General features: G+C 48.3%; 1 protein-coding gene across 1 annotated transcript in view; it reads right to left on the minus strand.

Moving 5' to 3' along the window:
• Nucleotides 1-876: 876 nt before the first annotated feature.
• Nucleotides 877-18,916, minus strand: part of angpt2b (angiopoietin 2b) — a gene marked incomplete at its 5' end in the record, with an annotated part of 81,786 nt that continues 63,746 nt past the window's right edge. The window contains 2 exons of the mRNA XM_084198320.1: nucleotides 877-1,211; nucleotides 2,217-2,347. Of these exons, the coding sequence (XP_084054446.1) occupies nucleotides 1,051-1,211; nucleotides 2,217-2,347 (292 nt within the window). The 3' untranslated portion in view covers nucleotides 877-1,050. The remainder of the gene's footprint in view (nucleotides 1,212-2,216; nucleotides 2,348-18,916) is intronic.

Raw genomic sequence — 18,916 nt, forward strand, 5'->3', positions numbered from 1 at the left:
ATGATTATCTAGTCAACAACCAATTTGACAGAGCTTGAAGAATTTTGAAAATAATAATGGGCAAATATTGTACAATCCAGGTGTGGAAAACTCTTAGAGACTTACCCAGAAAGACTCACAACTGTAATCGCTGCCAAAGGTGCTTCTACAAAGTATTGACTTAGGGGGGGTGAATACCACTAATGGGCCAAATGGGGCTATCTTCTGTATACCACCCTTACCTTGTCACAACACAACTGATTGGCTCAAACGCATTAAGAAGGAAAGAAATTCCACAAATGAACTTTTAACAAGGCACGCCTGTTAATTGAAATGTATTCCAGGTGACTACCCCATGAAGCTGGTTGAGAGAATGCCAAAAGTGTGCAAAGCTGTCATCAAGGCAAATGATGGCTATTTGAAGAATCTGAAATATAAAATATATTTTCATTTGTTTAACTCTTTTCGGGTTACAGCATGATTCCATATGTGTTATTTCATAGTTTTGATGTCTTCACTATAATTCTACAATGTAGAAAATAGTAAAAATAAAGAAAAACCCTTGAATGAGTTGGTGTGTCCAAACGTTTGACTGGTAGTGTATATACATTTCTTTTGGGGGGGGGGGGGTACAATTTCTAAAAACATGTTTTCACTTTGTCATTATGGGGTATTGTGTGTAGATGGGTGAGAAAAAAATCTATTTCATCCATTTTGAATTCAGGCTGAAACACAACAAAATGTGGAATAAGTCAAGGGGTATGAATACTTTCTGGAGGCGCTGTAATGTACAATTACATTATAAAACACGTGTTTATGTTGTAAGCCATTTCAGTGGGAATAAAAAAAAAAATCTAAAACGGAATACAGTTTTGGAGACAAAAAACCCTGCTCTGCTCGAATATGTCCATCAATCAAACATTTCTAAAAATCTCCACTCAAATATTGTATTCCAAATATCTGTCAAACTTCATTATTCGGGAATTGCTCATCAGTCAGTAATTTAGTCAGTCATACTGATGTCATCGGTCGCTTCCCGCTGACATCATCAGCCATCGCAGCCGTTATCCCTCAGAAGCCTGCGGGTCGAACCATCATGGTAGTCATGGTAGCCATGAGGCTGGGGCCTTTCCAGTAGTACCACTTGATGCCGTTGTAGCGGACCACGTTGGAGACGCCAGCGTAGTAGATACCGTTCAGGTTGGAGGGACCACACGCCTCAAACCACCAACCTAGTGGAGAGGGTAGAGGTCAGGGGTTAGAGATCAGGGGTCAGGAAGAGAGAGGGCAGAGGGACCACACGCCTCAAACCACCGACCTAGTGGAGAGGGGAGAGGTCAGGGGTCAGGAAGAGAGAGGGCAGAGGGACCACACGCCTCAAACCACCGACCTAGTGGAGAGGGGAGAGGTCAGGGGTCAGGAAGAGAGAGGGCAGAGGGACCACACGCCTCAAACCACCAACCTAGTGGAGAGGGGAGAGGTCAGGGGTTAGAGATCAGGGGTCAGGAAGAGAGAGGGCAGAGGGACCACACGCCTCAAACCACCGACCTAGTGGAGAGGGGAGAGGTCAGGGGTCAGGAATAGAGAGGGCAGAGGGACCACACGCCTCAAACCACCGACCTAGTGGAGAGGGGAGAGGTCAGGGGTCAGGAAGAGAGAGGGCAGAGGGACCACACGCCTCAAACCACCAACCTAGTGGAGAGGGGAGAGGTCAGGGGTCAGGAAGAGAGAGGGCAGAGGGACCACACGCCTCAAACCACCAACCTAGTGGAGAGGGGAGAGGTCAGGGGTCAGGAATAGAGAGGGCAGAGGGACCACACGCCTCAAACCACCGACCTAGTGGAGAGGGGAGAGGTCAGGGGTCAGGAAGAGAGAGGGCAGAGGGACCACACGCCTCAAACCACCAACCTAGTGGAGAGGGGAGAGGTCAGGGGTCAGGAATAGAGAGGGCAGAGGGACCACACGCCTCAAACCACCGACCTAGTGAGGAAAAAGGAGGTTGTGTGGTCCAAAGGTCATACAAAGTGATTTCATGTAGGTTTATGAACAACTTTACAATAGGATGAAATAATGGGTGAAAGGGGGAAAAGACAGAGGATGGAAAAAGAAGGTGGTGAAAATAAAGTGAGAGGAAAGTAAATAAATAGAAATCATATTAAGTAGGATGAGGGAAGGATAAGAAAAGAGAGAAAGAAATTGAGGGGGAGGAAATAGGAATCACAGCTCAGAGCCTGTACCTCCAGAAGCCATCTGGGAACACTTGCAGGAGCAGCGGTCGTTGTCTCGGTCCTTGGTGCTGAACTGGGTCCCGGGCTGGGTCAGACTACTGGTGCGTCCAGCAGTACCACTGAAACCCTGGGCATGGAGACTGGGAGAGGGAACGGACCAGAACTGTCAGCACATAGCGCCCGTTTTTCCAGACCCCAGATAAAGCCGGTTCAAATCAAATCAAAGTGTATTGGTCACGTACACAGATTTGCAGATGTTATCGTAGGTGCAGCTAAATGCTTGTGTTTCTAGCTCCAACAGTGCAGTTAAACCAAGCAGGATGAGCCATGACTAGAATACAGTATATACATATAAAGTGAGTGAAACAGTATGTAAACATTATTAAAGTGACCAATGTTCCATGACTCCATGTACATAGGGCAGCAGTCTCTAAGGTGCAGGGTAGAGTACCGGGTGATAGCCGGTCAGAACAGTGACTAAAGTTCAGAGCAGGGTACTGGGCGGATGCCGGCTAGTGGTGACTGTTTAACAGTCTGATGGGCTGGAAATAGAAGCTGATTCTCAGTCTCTCGGTCCCAGCTTTGATACACCTGTACTGTCTCCGCCTTCTAGATGGTAAAGGGGTGAACAGGCCGTGGCTCGGGTTGGCTGAGGTCCTTGATGATCTTCTTGGCCTTCCTGTGACTTAAGGGTGCTGTAGATGTTCTGGAGGGCAGGCAGTGTGCCCTGGTGATGCGTTGGGCTGTCCGCACCACCCTCTGGAGAGCCCTGCGGTTGCGGACTGTGAAATTGTCGTACCAGGCGGTGATACAGCTTGACAGGATGCTCTCAATCGTGCATCTGTAGAAGTTTGTGAGGGTCTTGGGGGCCAAGCTGAATTTCTTCAGCCTCCTGAGGTTGATGAGGCCCTGTTGCACACTGTTTGTGTGAAGGGACCATTTCAGGTTGTCAGTGATGTGCACACCGAAACTAACAGGTCTGTGAGAGCCGGAATTCTTACTGTTTGGAAGGTGATGAAATACTTATGTCATGCAATAAAATGCAAATGAATTACTTAAAAATCATACAATGTGATTTTCTGTTTTTTTGTTTTAGATTCCGTCTCTCGCAGTTGAAGTGTACCTATGATAAAAATTACAGACCTCTACATGCTTTGTAAGTAGGAAAACCTGCAAAATCGGCAGTGTATCAAATACTTGTTCTCCCCACAGAATGCCTTTCATAATATTTCCCCCAATGTTATTAGCCTACCTCCTCTCTCTCTGTTGTTGCTTCATTCCTTCCTCACTTTCAACTGTTAAATTAAATAAGCTTCGTTGTCCTTATCTCCATCATTCTAATGACATCCTTAAATAGTACAGGACTAGAATTAGATGTAGAAGGCTTTCACTTCCTTTCACGAGGATTGAATAGTTATGGGGTCTGAATAACTGCTATAGCCTACCGCCATCGCGCGTTCGCTCTTCTTTCAAACTACCCGTGAGTTCTATTGGCTGCTGTATTTAACATTCAGCAAAAAAAGCTTGAGTCCCTCTTCGAATAGTCTATTGGTATAAGAAATGCAAGAACAAATGTATGTCCAGCAAACTATTCTAGTCTAGCTTTTCCTGCATGGGACTCCAAGAGCTAAGGAGCGGCTTGCGGAGCGCAGGTGCTTGTGTATTGCGCAAGAGACCGAGGCTATACGTTAGAAGCTCATTATGCATAACCCATCATTAATTAGCTAAATATAAGGCTAATAGTGCATTGAATTTATTACCTGAAAGAGGTAGGCTAGGACATCTATATACAGGGCTATATATCAGTCTAGAACAGGATTATCTATTAATGGAAGTATACACTACCAGTCAAAAGTTTGGACACACCTACTCACTCAAAGGTTTTTTCTTTATTTTTACTATTTTCTATATTGTAGAATAATACAATAATAATAATAATAGTGAAGGTCCCCTGTAGCTCAGTTGGTACGCTTGCAACGCCAGGGTTGTGGGTTTGTTTCCCACGGGGGGCCAGTATGAAAAGTCCATGCACTCACTAACTGTAAGTGGCTCTGGATAAGAGCGTCTGCTAAATGGCTACAATGTAAATGTAATAAATGCGTTCTGTGGAGTGATGAATCACGCTTCACCATCTGGCAGTCCGACGGACTAATCTGGGTTTGGCGTATGCCAGGAGAACGCTACCTGCCTGAATGCATAGTGCCAACTGTAAAGTTTGGTGAAGGAGGAATAATGGTCTGGGGCTGTTTTTCATGGTTCGGGCTAGGCCCCTTAGCTCCAGTGAAGGGAAATCTTAACGCTACAGCATACAATGACATTCTAGACGATTCTGTGCTTCCAACTTTGTGGCAACAGTTTGGGGAAGGCCCTTTCCTACTTCCCTATTTGCATTGACCCTTTTTATTTGGGTCAATGCACATTTTTCTGTTTTGCACTGGCTCCATGTACACTCACTGGGCTCTACCCACACATACTACACTGACACTCCAACACACACAATCACACACACACACACACATGCATATTGACGCCACACGCACACACACACACTCTTTCACACTCTTCGCATACACTGCTGCTACTTTGTTTATTATCAATCCAGATTGCCTATTCACTTTTACCCCTACTTACATGTGCATTTTACCTCCATTACCTCAACTAGCTCGTACCCCTGCACAGTGACTCGGTACCGGTACTCCTTGTATATAGTCTCATTACTACCTGGTACCCCTGCACAGTGACTCGGTACCGGTACTCCTTTTATATAGTCTCATTACTACCTGGTACCCCTGCACAGTGACTTGGTACCGGTACTCCTTGTATATAGTCTCATTACTACCCGGTACCCCTGCACAGTGACTTGGTACCGGTACTCCTTGTATATAGTCTCATTACTACCTGGTACCCCTGCACAGTGACTCGGTACTGGTACTCCTTGTATATAGTCTCATTACTACCTGGTACCCCTGCACAGTGACTTGGTACCGGTACTCCTTGTATATAGTCTCATTACTACCTGGTACCCCTGCACAGTGACTCGGTACCGGTACTCCTTGTATATAGTCTCGTTCTTGTTATTTTATTGTGTTGTCATTTCCTTTTTTTTTGGTGCAATTTGTTCTTACTTTGTAACTCTGTTGGAAAACGGCTCGTAAGTAAGTAAGTAAAGCCTGTTTTATTCAGCGCATGTGACAAATAACATTTGATTTGATTGATTTGACTAGGGAAAGTGGAGCAGGACTCTGTCTTCCTCTCCTCCTCCTCCTCCTCCTCCTCCTCCTCCTCCTTTCTCTCCTCCTCCTTCTCTGTTCCTCTCCTCCTGTCATTCTGTCTTGTTAGTACAGGACTCTAATGTGAGTTATATGACCTTTGTGACTTCTCTCATACTGAAGGTTACACTGTCTGTGGTGGCTCAATGAGGGATCTCTGTTACTTCCGAAATAGTACCCAATTCCCTTTATAGTGCACCTCCTCTTTCAAGTGTTCCATACAGGAACCACACTACATGGGGCTGGAGCGTGGGCGGATGTTGCTGGAGAAAAGGGGGTGTTGGCTGGGGACGGGCAGCTCTGGCTAGGGGGGGAGGCTAGGAGAGGAGGCTTGGGAGTGGGCTGTGGAAGAACGGGAGGGCGAACTGATTTGGCTAGCTAAGGAAGTGATTTACAGATGGGATTAAACTGTTCTGGCTATAGGGAGTGATCATTGAGAGATGGGGTTAAGTGTTACGTTGGCTACAACAGGAAGCTATAGATATAGCTTTGGCTGTAGGGAAGTCCTAGAGATGGGGCTACCTTGGCTATGGAGAAGTCATGCATAGAGATGGGGATACCTTGGCTATGGAGAAGTCATGCATAGAGATGGGGCTACCTTGGCTATGGAGAAGTCATGCATAGAGATGGGGCTACCTTGGCTATGGAGAAGTCATGCATAGAGATGGGGCTACCTTGGCTATAGAGAAGTAATGCATAGAGATGGGGCTACCTTGGCTATGGAGAAGTAATGCATAGAGATGGGGCTACCTTGGCTATGGAGAAGTCATGCATAGAGATGGGGCTACCTTGGCTATGGAGAAGTCATGCATAGAGATGGGGATACCTTGGCTGGGAATGAATAGGCTAAGGGGTGTGAGACAGCCTTGGCTACAGGGACAGATGGGAGAAGGGGAATGGCTATGTGTCTTTTGGCTATGGAGAAGATGCTGCCTTGGCCTGGGAACACTGGGGGAAGGGTTGGGTGCCTTCTTTGGTTGGATGGATGGAAGAAGTTAGAGTAATTGGGTTCCCGGACTGCTCCAGAGCAAGGGTTGCATATGGATAAGCGGTTGCCTTGTATGGAGAAGGCTGGAGAAGAGGTTTCACTGGCCAGAGAAAGCTTGAGAAGAGGTTGCATTGGCCAGAGAAAGCTTGAGAAGAGGTTGCGTTGGCCAGAGAAAGCTTGAGAAGAGGTTGCGTTGGCCAGAGAAAGCTTGAGAAGAGGTTGCGTTGGCCAGAGAAAGCTTGAGAAGAGGTTGCGTTGGCCAGAGAAAGCTTGAGAAGAGGTTGCGTTGGCCAGAGAAAGCTTGAGAAGAGGTTGCGTTGGCCAGAGAAAGCTTGAGAAGAGGTTGCGTTGGCCAGAGAAAGCTAGAGAAGAGGTTGCATTGGCCAGAGAAAGCTTGAGAAGAGGTTGCATTGGCCAGAGAAAGCTAGAGAAGAGGTTGCCTTGGCCAGAGAAAGCTTGAGAAGAGGTTGCATTGGCCAGAGAAAGCTAGAGAAGAGGTTGCGTTGGCCAGAGAAAGCTTGAGAAGAGGTTGCGTTGGCCAGAGAAAGCTTGAGAAGAGGTTGCGTTGGCCAGAGAAAGCTTGAGAAGAGGTTGCGTTGGCCAGAGAAAGCTTGAGAAGAGGTTGCGTTGGCCAGAGAAAGCTTGAGAAGAGGTTGCGTTGGCCAGAGAAAGCTTGAGAAGAGGTTGCGTTGGCCAGAGAAAGCTTGAGACGGGGATACCTTGGCCAGAGAAAGCTGGAGACGGGGATGCCTTGGCCGAGTCGGGGCTGCATTGGCTGGGTAGAAATATACCACCAAAGGCCTCTGGCTGGGGAGGTCCCTAAATGAACCCAACCCTGGAGAGGAAAACCAGTGGAGAGCCAGATGTTCTCAGCATGATAATGAACCTAGCACATACTCAACGTGGTGAGATGTAGTGCTGCTCAGCGGTAGTTGGCAACAGGGATGACAGCTTTTCACTAGCACCATTCAGGGGGCTTGCCACACACAGACCTCCCGAGTGGCGCATTGGTCTAAGGCACTGCATCGCAGCGCTAGCTGTGCCACTAGAGATCCTGGTTCGAATCCAGGCTCTGTCGTAGCCGGCCGCGACCGGGAGACCCATGGGGCGGCGCACGATTAGTCCAGGGTAGGGGAGGGAATGGCAGACAGGGATGTAGCTCAGTTGGTAGAGCATGGCGTTTGCAACACCAGGGTTGTGGGTTCGATTCCCACAGGGGACCAGTATGAAAATGTATGCACGGTAGGGGAGGGAATGGCCGGCAGGGATGTAGCTCAGTTGGTAGAGCATGGCGTTTGCAACACCAGGGTTGTGGGTTCGATTCCCACGGGGGACCAGTATGAAAATGTATGCACTCACTAACTGTAAGTTGCTCTGGATAAGAGCGTCTGCTAAATGACTAAAATGTAGAGTAGGATGAATATAGCTCCAAGACACTGATCCGTTTTGCACACACTTAATGGATAAAGTTGGATTTTATGTTATTTAAGGATGATCCTGGATCTAAATGTAAAGGTAAGTTCGTTACTCCTGGCACTACACACAGCGCTACACTAATGAGCAGTCGTTTCATCACAGATAATGTCACTGTGTTAAATGGGTTAAAATGGCCAACAGCCTTTTTCAAACACTCCATCAAATTCCATTTAATCTACTCTGTGTTAGCCTAAACCAGAAATTGATCTGTACCTTAGCATAAAACACAATCCTCTATTTTGAGGCCCTGAGTTGACAAAATCCATTAGTGATCTCAGCTAGGGCTTTAGTAGTGGAGAGAGAGAGACCACCATAGGGCTTTAGTAGTGGAGAGAGGACCACTATAGGGCTTTAGTAGTGGAGAGAGAGAGAGACCACCATAGAGCTTTAGTAGTGGAGAGAGAGACCACCATAGGGCTTTAGTAGTGGAGAGAGGACCACTATAGGGCTTTAGTAGTGGAGAGAGGACCACTATAGGGCTTTAGTAGTGGAGAGAGAGACCACCATAGGGCTTCAGTAGTGGAGAGAGAGACCACCAAAGGGCTTTAGTAGTGGAGAGAGAGAGAGACCACCATAGGGCTTTAATAGTGGAGAGAGAGACCACCATAGGGCTTTAGTAGTGGAGGGAGAGACCACCATAGGGCTTTAGTAGTGGAGAGAGAGAGACCATCATAGGGCTTTAATAGTGGAGAGAGAGACCACCATAGGGCTTTAGTAGTGGAGAGAGAGACCACCATAGGGCTTTAGTAGTGGAGAGAGAAACCACCATAGGGCTTTAGTAGTGGAGAGAGAGACCACCATAGGTCTTTAGTAGTGGGGAGAGAAACCACCATAGGGCTTTAGTAGTGGAGAGAGGACCACCATAGGGCTTTAGTAGTGAAGACAGAGACCACCATAGGGCTTTAGTAGTGGAGAGAGAGACCACCATAGGGCTTTAGTAGTGGAGAGAGAGAGAGACCACCATAGAGCTTTAGTAGTGGAGAGAGAGACCACCATAGGGCTTTAGTAGTGGAGAGAGAGACCACCATAGGGCTTTAGTAGTGGAGAGAGAAACCACCGTAGGGCTTTAGTAGTGGAGAGAGAGACCACCATAGGGCTTTAGTAGTGGAGAGAGAGACCACCATAGGGCTTTAGTAGTGGAGAGAGAGACCACCATAGGGCTTTAGTAGTGGAGAGAGAGACCACCATAGGGCTTTAGTAGTGGAGAGAGAGACCACCATAGGGCTTTAGTAGTGGAGAGAGAGAGACCACCATTGGGCTTTATTAGTGGAGAGAGAGATCACCATAGGGCTTCAGTAGTGGAGAGAGAGACCACCGTAGGGCTTTAGTAGTGGAGAGAGAGAGATACCACAATAGGGCTTTAGTAGTAGAGAGAGGACCACCATAGGGCTTTAGTAGTGGAGAGAGGACCAACATAGGGCTTCAGTAGTGGAAAGAGGAGCACCATAGAGCTTTATTAGTGGAGCGAGGAACACCATAGGGCTTTAGTAGTGGAGAGAGGACCACCATAGGGCTTTAGTAGTGGGGAGAGAAACCACCATAGGGCTTCAGTAGTGGAGAGAGAGACCACCATAGGGCTTTAGTAGTGGAGAGAGTGACCACCATAGGGCTTTAGTAGTGGAGAGAGAGACCACCATAGGCATTTAGTAGTGGAGAGAGAGACCACCGTAGGGCTTTAGTAGTAGAGAGAGAGACCACCATAGGGCTTCAGTAGTGGAGAGAGAGAGACCACCATAGGGCTTTAGTAGTGGAGAGAGGACCACCATAGGGCTTTAGTAGTGGAGAGAGAGACCACCATAGGACTTTAGAAATGGAGAGAGGACCACCATAGGGCTTTAGTAGTGGAGAGAGAGACCACCATTGGGCTTTAGTAGTGGAGAGAGAGATCGCCATAGGGCTTTAGTAGTCAAGAGAGAGAGAACACCATAGGGCTTTAGTAGTGGAGAGAGAGAGAGACCACCATAGGGCTTTAGTAGTGGAGAGAGGACCACCATATGACTTCAGTAGTGGAGAGAAGACCACCATAGGGCTTTAGTAGTGGAGAGAGAGACCACCATAGGGCTTTAGTAGTGGAGAGAGAGAGACCACCAGAGGTCTTTAGTAGTGGAGAGAGAGAGACCACCATAGGGCTTTAGTAGTGGAGAGAGAGATCACCATAGGGCTTTAGTAGTGGAGATAGAGAGACCACCAGAGGTCTTTAGTAGTGGAGAGAGAGACCACCATAGGGCTTTAGTAGTGGAGAGAGGACCACCATATGACTTCAGTAGTGGGGAGAGAAACCACCATAGGGCTTTAGTAGTGGAGAGAGGACCACCATAGGGCTTTAGTAGTGAAGACAGAGACCACCATAGGGCTTTAGTAGAGGAGAGAGAGACCACCATAGGGCTTTAGTAGTGGAGAGAGAGAGAGTCCACCATAGAGCTTCAGTAGTGGAGAGAGGACCACCATAGGGCTTTAGTAGTGGAGAGAGAAACCACAATAGGGCTTCAGTAGTGGAGAGAGAGACCACCGTAGGGCTTTAGTAGTGGAGAGAGAGACCACCATAGGGCTTTAGTAGTGGAGAGAGAGACCACCATAGGGCTTTAGTAGTGGAGAGAGAAACCACAATAGGGCTTCAGTAGTGGAGAGAGAGACCACCGTAGGGCTTTAGTAGTGGAGAGAGAGACCACCATAGGGCTTTAGTAGTGGAGAGAGAGACCACCATAGGGCTTTAGTAGTGGAGAGAGAGACCACCATAGGGCTTTAGTAGTGGAGAGAGAGAGACCACCATTGGGCTTTATTAGTGGAGAGAGAGATCACCATAGGGCTTCAGTAGTGGAGAGAGAGACCACCGTAGGGCTTTAGTAGTGGAGAGAGAGAGATACCACCATAGGGCTTTAGTAGTGGAGAGAGGGCCACCATAGGGCTTTAGTAGTGGAGAGAGGACCAACATAGGGCTTCAGTAGTGGAAAGAGGAGCACCATAGAGCTTTATTAGTGGAGCGAGGAACACCATAGGGCTTTAGTAGTGGAGAGAGGACCACCATAGGGCTTTAGTAGTGGGGAGAGAAACCACCATAGGGCTTTAGTAGTGGGGAGAGAGACCACCATAGGGCTTTAGTAGTGGAGAGAGAGAGACCACCATAGGGCTTTATTAGTGGAAAAAGAGACCACCATAAGGCTTTAGTAGTGGAGAGAGAGACCAACATAGGGCTTTATTAGTGGAGAGAGAGATCACCATAGGGCTTTAGTAGTGGAGAGAGAGACCACCATAGGGCTTTAGTAGTGGAGACAGAGACCACCATAGGGCTTTAGTAGTGGAGAGAGAGACCACCATAGGGCTTTAGTAGTGGAGAGAGAGAGACCACCATAGGGCTTTAGTAGTGGAGACAGAGACCACCATAGGGCTTTACTAGTGGAGAGAGAGAGATACCACCATAGGGCTTTAGTAGTGGAAAGAGAGACCACCATAGGGCTTTAGTAGTGGAGAGAGAGACCACCATAGGGCTTTAGTAGTGGAGACAGAGACCACCATAGGGCTTTAGTAGTGGAGAGAGAGAGACCACCATAGAGCTTTAGTATTGGAGACAGAGACCACCATAGGGCTTTAGTAGTGGAGAGAACACCACGATAGGGCTTTAGTAGTGGAGAGAGAGACCACCATAGGGCTTCAGTAGTGGAGAGAGAGACCACCATAGGGCTTTAGTAGTGGAGACAGGACCACCATAGGGCTTTAGTAGTGGAGAGAGAGACCACCATAGGGCTTTAGTAGTGGAGAGAGAGATCACCATATGGCTTTAGTAGTGGAGAGAGAGACCACCATAGGGCTTTAGTAGTGGAGACAGAGACCACCATAGGGCTTTAGTAGTGGAGAGAGAGACCACCATAGGGCTTTAGTAGTGGAGAGAGAGAGACCACCATAGGGCTTTAGTAGTGGAGACAGAGACCACCATAGGGCTTTACTAGTGGAGAGAGAGAGATACCACCATAGGGCTTTAGTAGTGGAAAGAGAGACCACCATAGGGCTTTAGTAGTGGAGAGAGAGACCACCATAGGGCTTTAGTAGTGGAGACAGAGACCACCATAGGGCTTTAGTAGTGGAGAAAGAGAGACCACCATAGAGCTTTAGTAGTGGAGACAGAGACCACCATAGGACTTTAGAAGTGGAGAGAGGACCACCATAGGGCTTTAGTTGTGGAGACAGAGACCACCATAGGGCTTCAGTAGTGGAGAGAGACCGCCATAGGGCTTTAGTAGTGGAGAGAGAGATCACCATAGGGCTTTAGTAGTGGAGAGAGAGAGACCACCATAGGGCTTTAGTAGTGGAGAGAGAGACCGCCATAGGGCTTTAGTAGTGGAGAGAGAGACCACCATAGGGCTTTAGTGGTGGAGAGAGAGACCACCATAGGGCTTTAGTAGTGGAGACAGAGACCACCATAGGGTTTTAGTAGTGGAGAGAGAGAGACCACCATAGGGCTTTAGTAGTGGAGAGAGAGACCAACATAGGGCTTTAGAAGTGGAGAGAGAGACCACCATGGGGTTTTAGTAGTGGAGAGAGAGACCACCATTGGGCTTTATTAGTGGAGAGAGAGACAACCATAGGGCTTTAGTAGTGGAGAGAGAGACCACCATAGGGCTTTAGTAGTGGAGAGAGGACCACCATAGGGCTTTAGTAGTGGAGAGAGAGAGACCACCATAGGGCTTTAGTAGTGGAGAGAGAGAACACCATAGGGCTTTAGTAGTGGAGAGAGAGACCACCGTAGGGCTTTAGTAGTGGAGAGAGAGACCACCATAGGGATTTATTAGTGGAGAGAGAGATCACCATAGGGCTTTAGTAGTGGAGAGAGAGAGACCACCATAGGGCTTTAGTAGTGGAGAGAGAGACCACCATAGGGCTTTAGTAGTGGAAAGAGAGACCACCATAGGGCTTTAGTAGTGGAGAGAGAAACCACCATAGGGCTTTAGTAGTGGAGAGAGAGACCACCGTAGGGCTTTAGTAGTGAAGAGAGAGTCCACCATAGGGCTTTAGTAGTGGAAAGAGAGACCACCATAGGGCTTTAGTAGTGGAGAGAGAAACCACCATAGGGCTTTAGTAGTGGAGAGAGAGACCACCATAGGGCTTTAGTTGTGGAGACAGAGACCACCATGGGGCTTCAGTAGTGGAGAGAGACCACCATAGGGCTTTAGTAGTGGAGAGAGAGACCACCATAGGGCTTTAGTAGTGGAGAGAGAGAGACCACCATAGGGCTTTAGTAGTGGAGATAGAGACCACCATAGGGCTTTAGTAGTGGAGACAGAGACCACCATAGGGCTTCAGTAGTAGAGAGAGACCGCCATAGGGCTTTAGTAGTGGAGAGAGACCACCATAGGGCTTTAGTAGTGGAGAGAGAGACCACCATAGGGCTTTAGTAGTGGAGAGAGAAACCACAATAGGGCTTTAGTAGTGGAGAGAGGACCACGATAGGGCTTTAGTAGTGGAGAGAGAGACCACCATAGGGCTTCAGTAGTGGAGAGAGAGACCACCATAGGGCTTTAGTAGTGGAGAGAGAAACCACAATAGGGCTTCAGTAGTGGAGAGAGAGACCACCGTAGGGCTTTAGTAGTGGAGAGAGAGACCACCATAGGGCTTTAGTAGTGGAGAGAGAGACCACCATAGGGCTTTAGTAGTGGAGAGAGAGACCACCATAGGGCTTTAGTAGTGGAGAGAGAGAGACCACCATTGGGCTTTATTAGTGGAGAGAGAGATCACCATAGGGCTTCAGTAGTGGAGAGAGAGACCACCGTAGGGCTTTAGTAGTGGAGAGAGAGAGATACCACCATAGGGCTTTAGTAGTGGAGAGAGGGCCACCATAGGGCTTTAGTAGTGGAGAGAGGACCAACAGAGGCCTTCAGTAGTGGAAAGAGGAGCACCATAGAGCTTTATTAGTGGAGCGAGGAACACCATAGGGCTTTAGTAGTGGAGAGAGGACCACCATAGGGCTTTAGTAGTGGGGAGAGAAACCACCATAGGGCTTCAGTAGTGGAGAGAGAGACCACCATAGGGCTTTAGTAGTGGAGAGAGTGACCACCATAGGGCTTTAGTAGTGGAGAGAGAGAGACCACCAGAGGTCTTTAGTAGTGGAGAGAGAGAGACCACCATAGGGCTTTAGTAGTGGAGAGAGAGATCACCATAGGGCTTTAGTAGTGGAGATAGAGAGACCACCAGAGGTCTTTAGTAGTGGCGAGAGAGACCACCATAGGGCTTTAGTAGTGGAGAGAGGACCACCATATGACTTCAGTAGTGGAGAGAGAGACCACCATAGGGCTTTAGTAGTGGAGAGAGAGAGACCACCATAGGGCTTTATTAGTGGAAAAAGAGACCACCATAAGGCTTTAGTAGTGGAGAGAGAGACCAACATAGGGCTTTATTAGTGGAGAGAGAGATCACCATAGGGCTTTAGTAGTGGAGAGAGAGACCACCATAGGGCTTTAGTAGTGGAGACAGAGACCACCATAGGGCTTTAGTAGTGGAGAGAGAGACCACCATAGGGCTTTAGTAGTGGAGAGAGAGACCACCATAGGGCTTTAGTAGTGGAGAGAGAGACCACCATAGGGCTTTAGTAGTGGAGAGAGAGAGACCACCATTGGGCTTTATTAGTGGAGAGAGAGATCACCATAGGGCTTCAGTAGTGGAGAGAGAGACCACCGTAGGGCTTTAGTAGTGGAGAGAGAGAGATACCACCATAGGGCTTTAGTAGTGGAGAGAGGGCCACCATAGGGCTTTAGTAGTGGAGAGAGGACCAACATAGGGCTTCAGTAGTGGAAAGAGGAGCACCATAGAGCTTTATTAGTGGAGCGAGGAACACCATAGGGCTTTAGTAGTGGAGAGAGGACCACCATAGGGCTTTAGTAGTGGGGAGAGAAACCACCATAGGGCTTTAGTAGTGGGGAGAGAGACCACCATAGGGCTTTAGTAGTGGAGAGAGAGAGACCACCATAGGGCTTTATTAGTGGAAAAAGAGACCACCATAAGGCTTTAGTAGTGGAGAGAGAGACCAACATAGGGCTTTATTAGTGGAGAGAGAGATCACCATAGGGCTTTAGTAGTGGAGAGAGAGACCACCATAGGGCTTTAGTAGTGGAGACAGAGACCACCATAGGGCTTTAGTAGTGGAGAGAGAGACCACCATAGGGCTTTAGTAGTGGAGAGAGAGAGACCACCATAGGGCTTTAGTAGTGGAGACAGAGACCACCATAGGGCTTTACTAGTGGAGAGAGAGAGATACCACCATAGGGCTTTAGTAGTGGAAAGAGAGACCACCATAGGGCTTTAGTAGTGGAGAGAGAGACCACCATAGGGCTTTAGTAGTGGAGACAGAGACCACCATAGGGCTTTAGTAGTGGAGAGAGAGAGACCACCATAGAGCTTTAGTATTGGAGACAGAGACCACCATAGGGCTTTAGTAGTGGAGAGAACACCACGATAGGGCTTTAGTAGTGGAGAGAGAGACCACCATAGGGCTTCAGTAGTGGAGAGAGAGACCACCATAGGGCTTTAGTAGTGGAGACAGGACCACCATAGGGCTTTAGTAGTGGAGAGAGAGACCACCATAGGGCTTTAGTAGTGGAGAGAGAGATCACCATATGGCTTTAGTAGTGGAGAGAGAGACCACCATAGGGCTTTAGTAGTGGAGACAGAGACCACCATAGGGCTTTAGTAGTGGAGAGAGAGACCACCATAGGGCTTTAGTAGTGGAGAGAGAGAGACCACCATAGGGCTTTAGTAGTGGAGACAGAGACCACCATAGGGCTTTACTAGTGGAGAGAGAGAGATACCACCATAGGGCTTTAGTAGTGGAAAGAGAGACCACCATAGGGCTTTAGTAGTGGAGAGAGAGACCACCATAGGGCTTTAGTAGTGGAGACAGAGACCACCATAGGGCTTTAGTAGTGGAGAAAGAGAGACCACCATAGAGCTTTAGTAGTGGAGACAGAGACCACCATAGGACTTTAGAAGTGGAGAGAGGACCACCATAGGGCTTTAGTTGTGGAGACAGAGACCACCATAGGGCTTCAGTAGTGGAGAGAGACCGCCATAGGGCTTTAGTAGTGGAGAGAGAGATCACCATAGGGCTTTAGTAGTGGAGAGAGAGAGACCACCATAGGGCTTTAGTAGTGGAGAGAGAGACCGCCATAGGGCTTTAGTAGTGGAGAGAGAGACCACCATAGGGCTTTAGTGGTGGAGAGAGAGACCACCATAGGGCTTTAGTAGTGGAGACAGAGACCACCATAGGGTTTTAGTAGTGGAGAGAGAGAGACCACCATAGGGCTTTAGTAGTGGAGAGAGAGACCAACATAGGGCTTTAGAAGTGGAGAGAGAGACCACCATGGGGTTTTAGTAGTGGAGAGAGAGACCACCATTGGGCTTTATTAGTGGAGAGAGAGACAACCATAGGGCTTTAGTAGTGGAGAGAGAGACCACCATAGGGCTTTAGTAGTGGAGAGAGGACCACCATAGGGCTTTAGTAGTGGAGAGAGAGAGACCACCATAGGGCTTTAGTAGTGGAGAGAGAGAACACCATAGGGCTTTAGTAGTGGAGAGAGAGACCACCGTAGGGCTTTAGTAGTGGAGAGAGAGACCACCATAGGGATTTATTAGTGGAGAGAGAGATCACCATAGGGCTTTAGTAGTGGAGAGAGAGAGACCACCATAGGGCTTTAGTAGTGGAGAGAGAGACCACCATAGGGCTTTAGTAGTGGAAAGAGAGACCACCATAGGGCTTTAGTAGTGGAGAGAGAAACCACCATAGGGCTTTAGTAGTGGAGAGAGAGACCACCGTAGGGCTTTAGTAGTGAAGAGAGAGTCCACCATAGGGCTTTAGTAGTGGAAAGAGAGACCACCATAGGGCTTTAGTAGTGGAGAGAGAAACCACCATAGGGCTTTAGTAGTGGAGAGAGAGACCACCATAGGGCTTTAGTTGTGGAGACAGAGACCACCATGGGGCTTCAGTAGTGGAGAGAGACCACCATAGGGCTTTAGTAGTGGAGAGAGAGACCACCATAGGGCTTTAGTAGTGGAGAGAGAGAGACCACCATAGGGCTTTAGTAGTGGAGATAGAGACCACCATAGGGCTTTAGTAGTGGAGACAGAGACCACCATAGGGCTTCAGTAGTAGAGAGAGACCGCCATAGGGCTTTAGTAGTGGAGAGAGACCACCATAGGGCTTTAGTAGTGGAGAGAGAGACCACCATAGGGCTTTAGTAGTGGAGAGAGAAACCACAATAGGGCTTTAGTAGTGGAGAGAGGACCACGATAGGGCTTTAGTAGTGGAGAGAGAGACCACCATAGGGCTTCAGTAGTGGAGAGAGAGACCACCATAGGGCTTTAGTAGTGGAGAGAGAAACCACAATAGGGCTTCAGTAGTGGAGAGAGAGACCACCGTAGGGCTTTAGTAGTGGAGAGAGAGACCACCATAGGGCTTTAGTAGTGGAGAGAGAGACCACCATAGGGCTTTAGTAGTGGAGAGAGAGACCACCATAGGGCTTTAGTAGTGGAGAGAGAGAGACCACCATTGGGCTTTATTAGTGGAGAGAGAGATCACCATAGGGCTTCAGTAGTGGAGAGAGAGACCACCGTAGGGCTTTAGTAGTGGAGAGAGAGAGATACCACCATAGGGCTTTAGTAGTGGAGAGAGGGCCACCATAGGGCTTTAGTAGTGGAGAGAGGACCAACAGAGGGCTTCAGTAGTGGAAAGAGGAGCACCATAGAGCTTTATTAGTGGAGCGAGGAACACCATAGGGCTTTAGTAGTGGAGAGAGGACCACCATAGGGCTTTAGTAGTGGGGAGAGAAACCACCATAGGGCTTCAGTAGTGGAGAGAGAGACCACCATAGGGCTTTAGTAGTGGAGAGAGTGACCACCATAGGGCTTTAGTAGTGGAGAGAGAGAGACCACCAGAGGTCTTTAGTAGTGGAGAGAGAGAGACCACCATAGGGCTTTAGTAGTGGAGAGAGAGATCACCATAGGGCTTTAGTAGTGGAGATAGAGAGACCACCAGAGGTCTTTAGTAGTGGCGAGAGAGACCACCATAGGGCTTTAGTAGTGGAGAGAGGACCACCATATGACTTCAGTAGTGGAGAGAGAGACCACCATAGGGCTTTAGTAGTGGAGAGAGAGAGACCACCATAGGGCTTTATTAGTGGAAAAAGAGACCACCATAAGGCTTTAGTAGTGGAGAGAGAGACCAACATAGGGCTTTATTAGTGGAGAGAGAGATCACCATAGGGCTTTAGTAGTGGAGAGAGAGACCACCATAGGGCTTTAGTAGTGGAGACAGAGACCACCATAGGGCTTTAGTAGTGGAGAGAGAGACCACCATAGGGCTTTAGTAGTGGAGAGAGAGAGACCACCATAGGGCTTTAGTAGTGGAGACAGAGACCACCATAGGGCTTTACTAGTGGAGAGAGAGAGATACCACCATAGGGCTTTAGTAGTGGAGACAGAGACCACCATAGGGCTTTACTAGTGGAGAGAGAGAGATACCACCATAGGGCTTTAGTAGTGGAAAGAGAGACCACCATAGGGCTTTAGTAGTGGAGAGAGAGACCACCATAGGGCTTTAGTAGTGGAGACAGAGACCACCATAGGGCTTTAGTAGTGGAGAGAGAGAGACTACCATAGAGCTTTAGTAGTGGAGACAGAGACCACCATAGGGCTTTAGTAGTGGAGAGAACACCACGATAGGGCTTTAGTAGTGGAGAGAGAGACCACCATAGGGCTTCAGTAGTGGAGAGAGAGACCACCATAGGGCTTTAGTAGTGGAGAGAGGACCACCATAGGGCTTTAGTAGTGGAGAGAGAGACCACCATAGGGCTTTAGTAGTGGAGAGAGAGAGACCACCATAGAGCTTTAGTAGTGGAGACAGAGACCACCATAGGGCTTTAGTAGTGGAGAGAACACCACGATAGGGCTTTAGTAGTGGAGAGAGAGACCACCATAGGGCTTCAGTAGTGGAGAGA

This window comes from Coregonus lavaretus (genome assembly GCF_964263955.1).
Source record: "Coregonus lavaretus genome assembly, contig: HAP1_SCAFFOLD_1889, whole genome shotgun sequence".
Classification (NCBI taxonomy): domain Eukaryota; kingdom Metazoa; phylum Chordata; class Actinopteri; order Salmoniformes; family Salmonidae; genus Coregonus; species Coregonus lavaretus.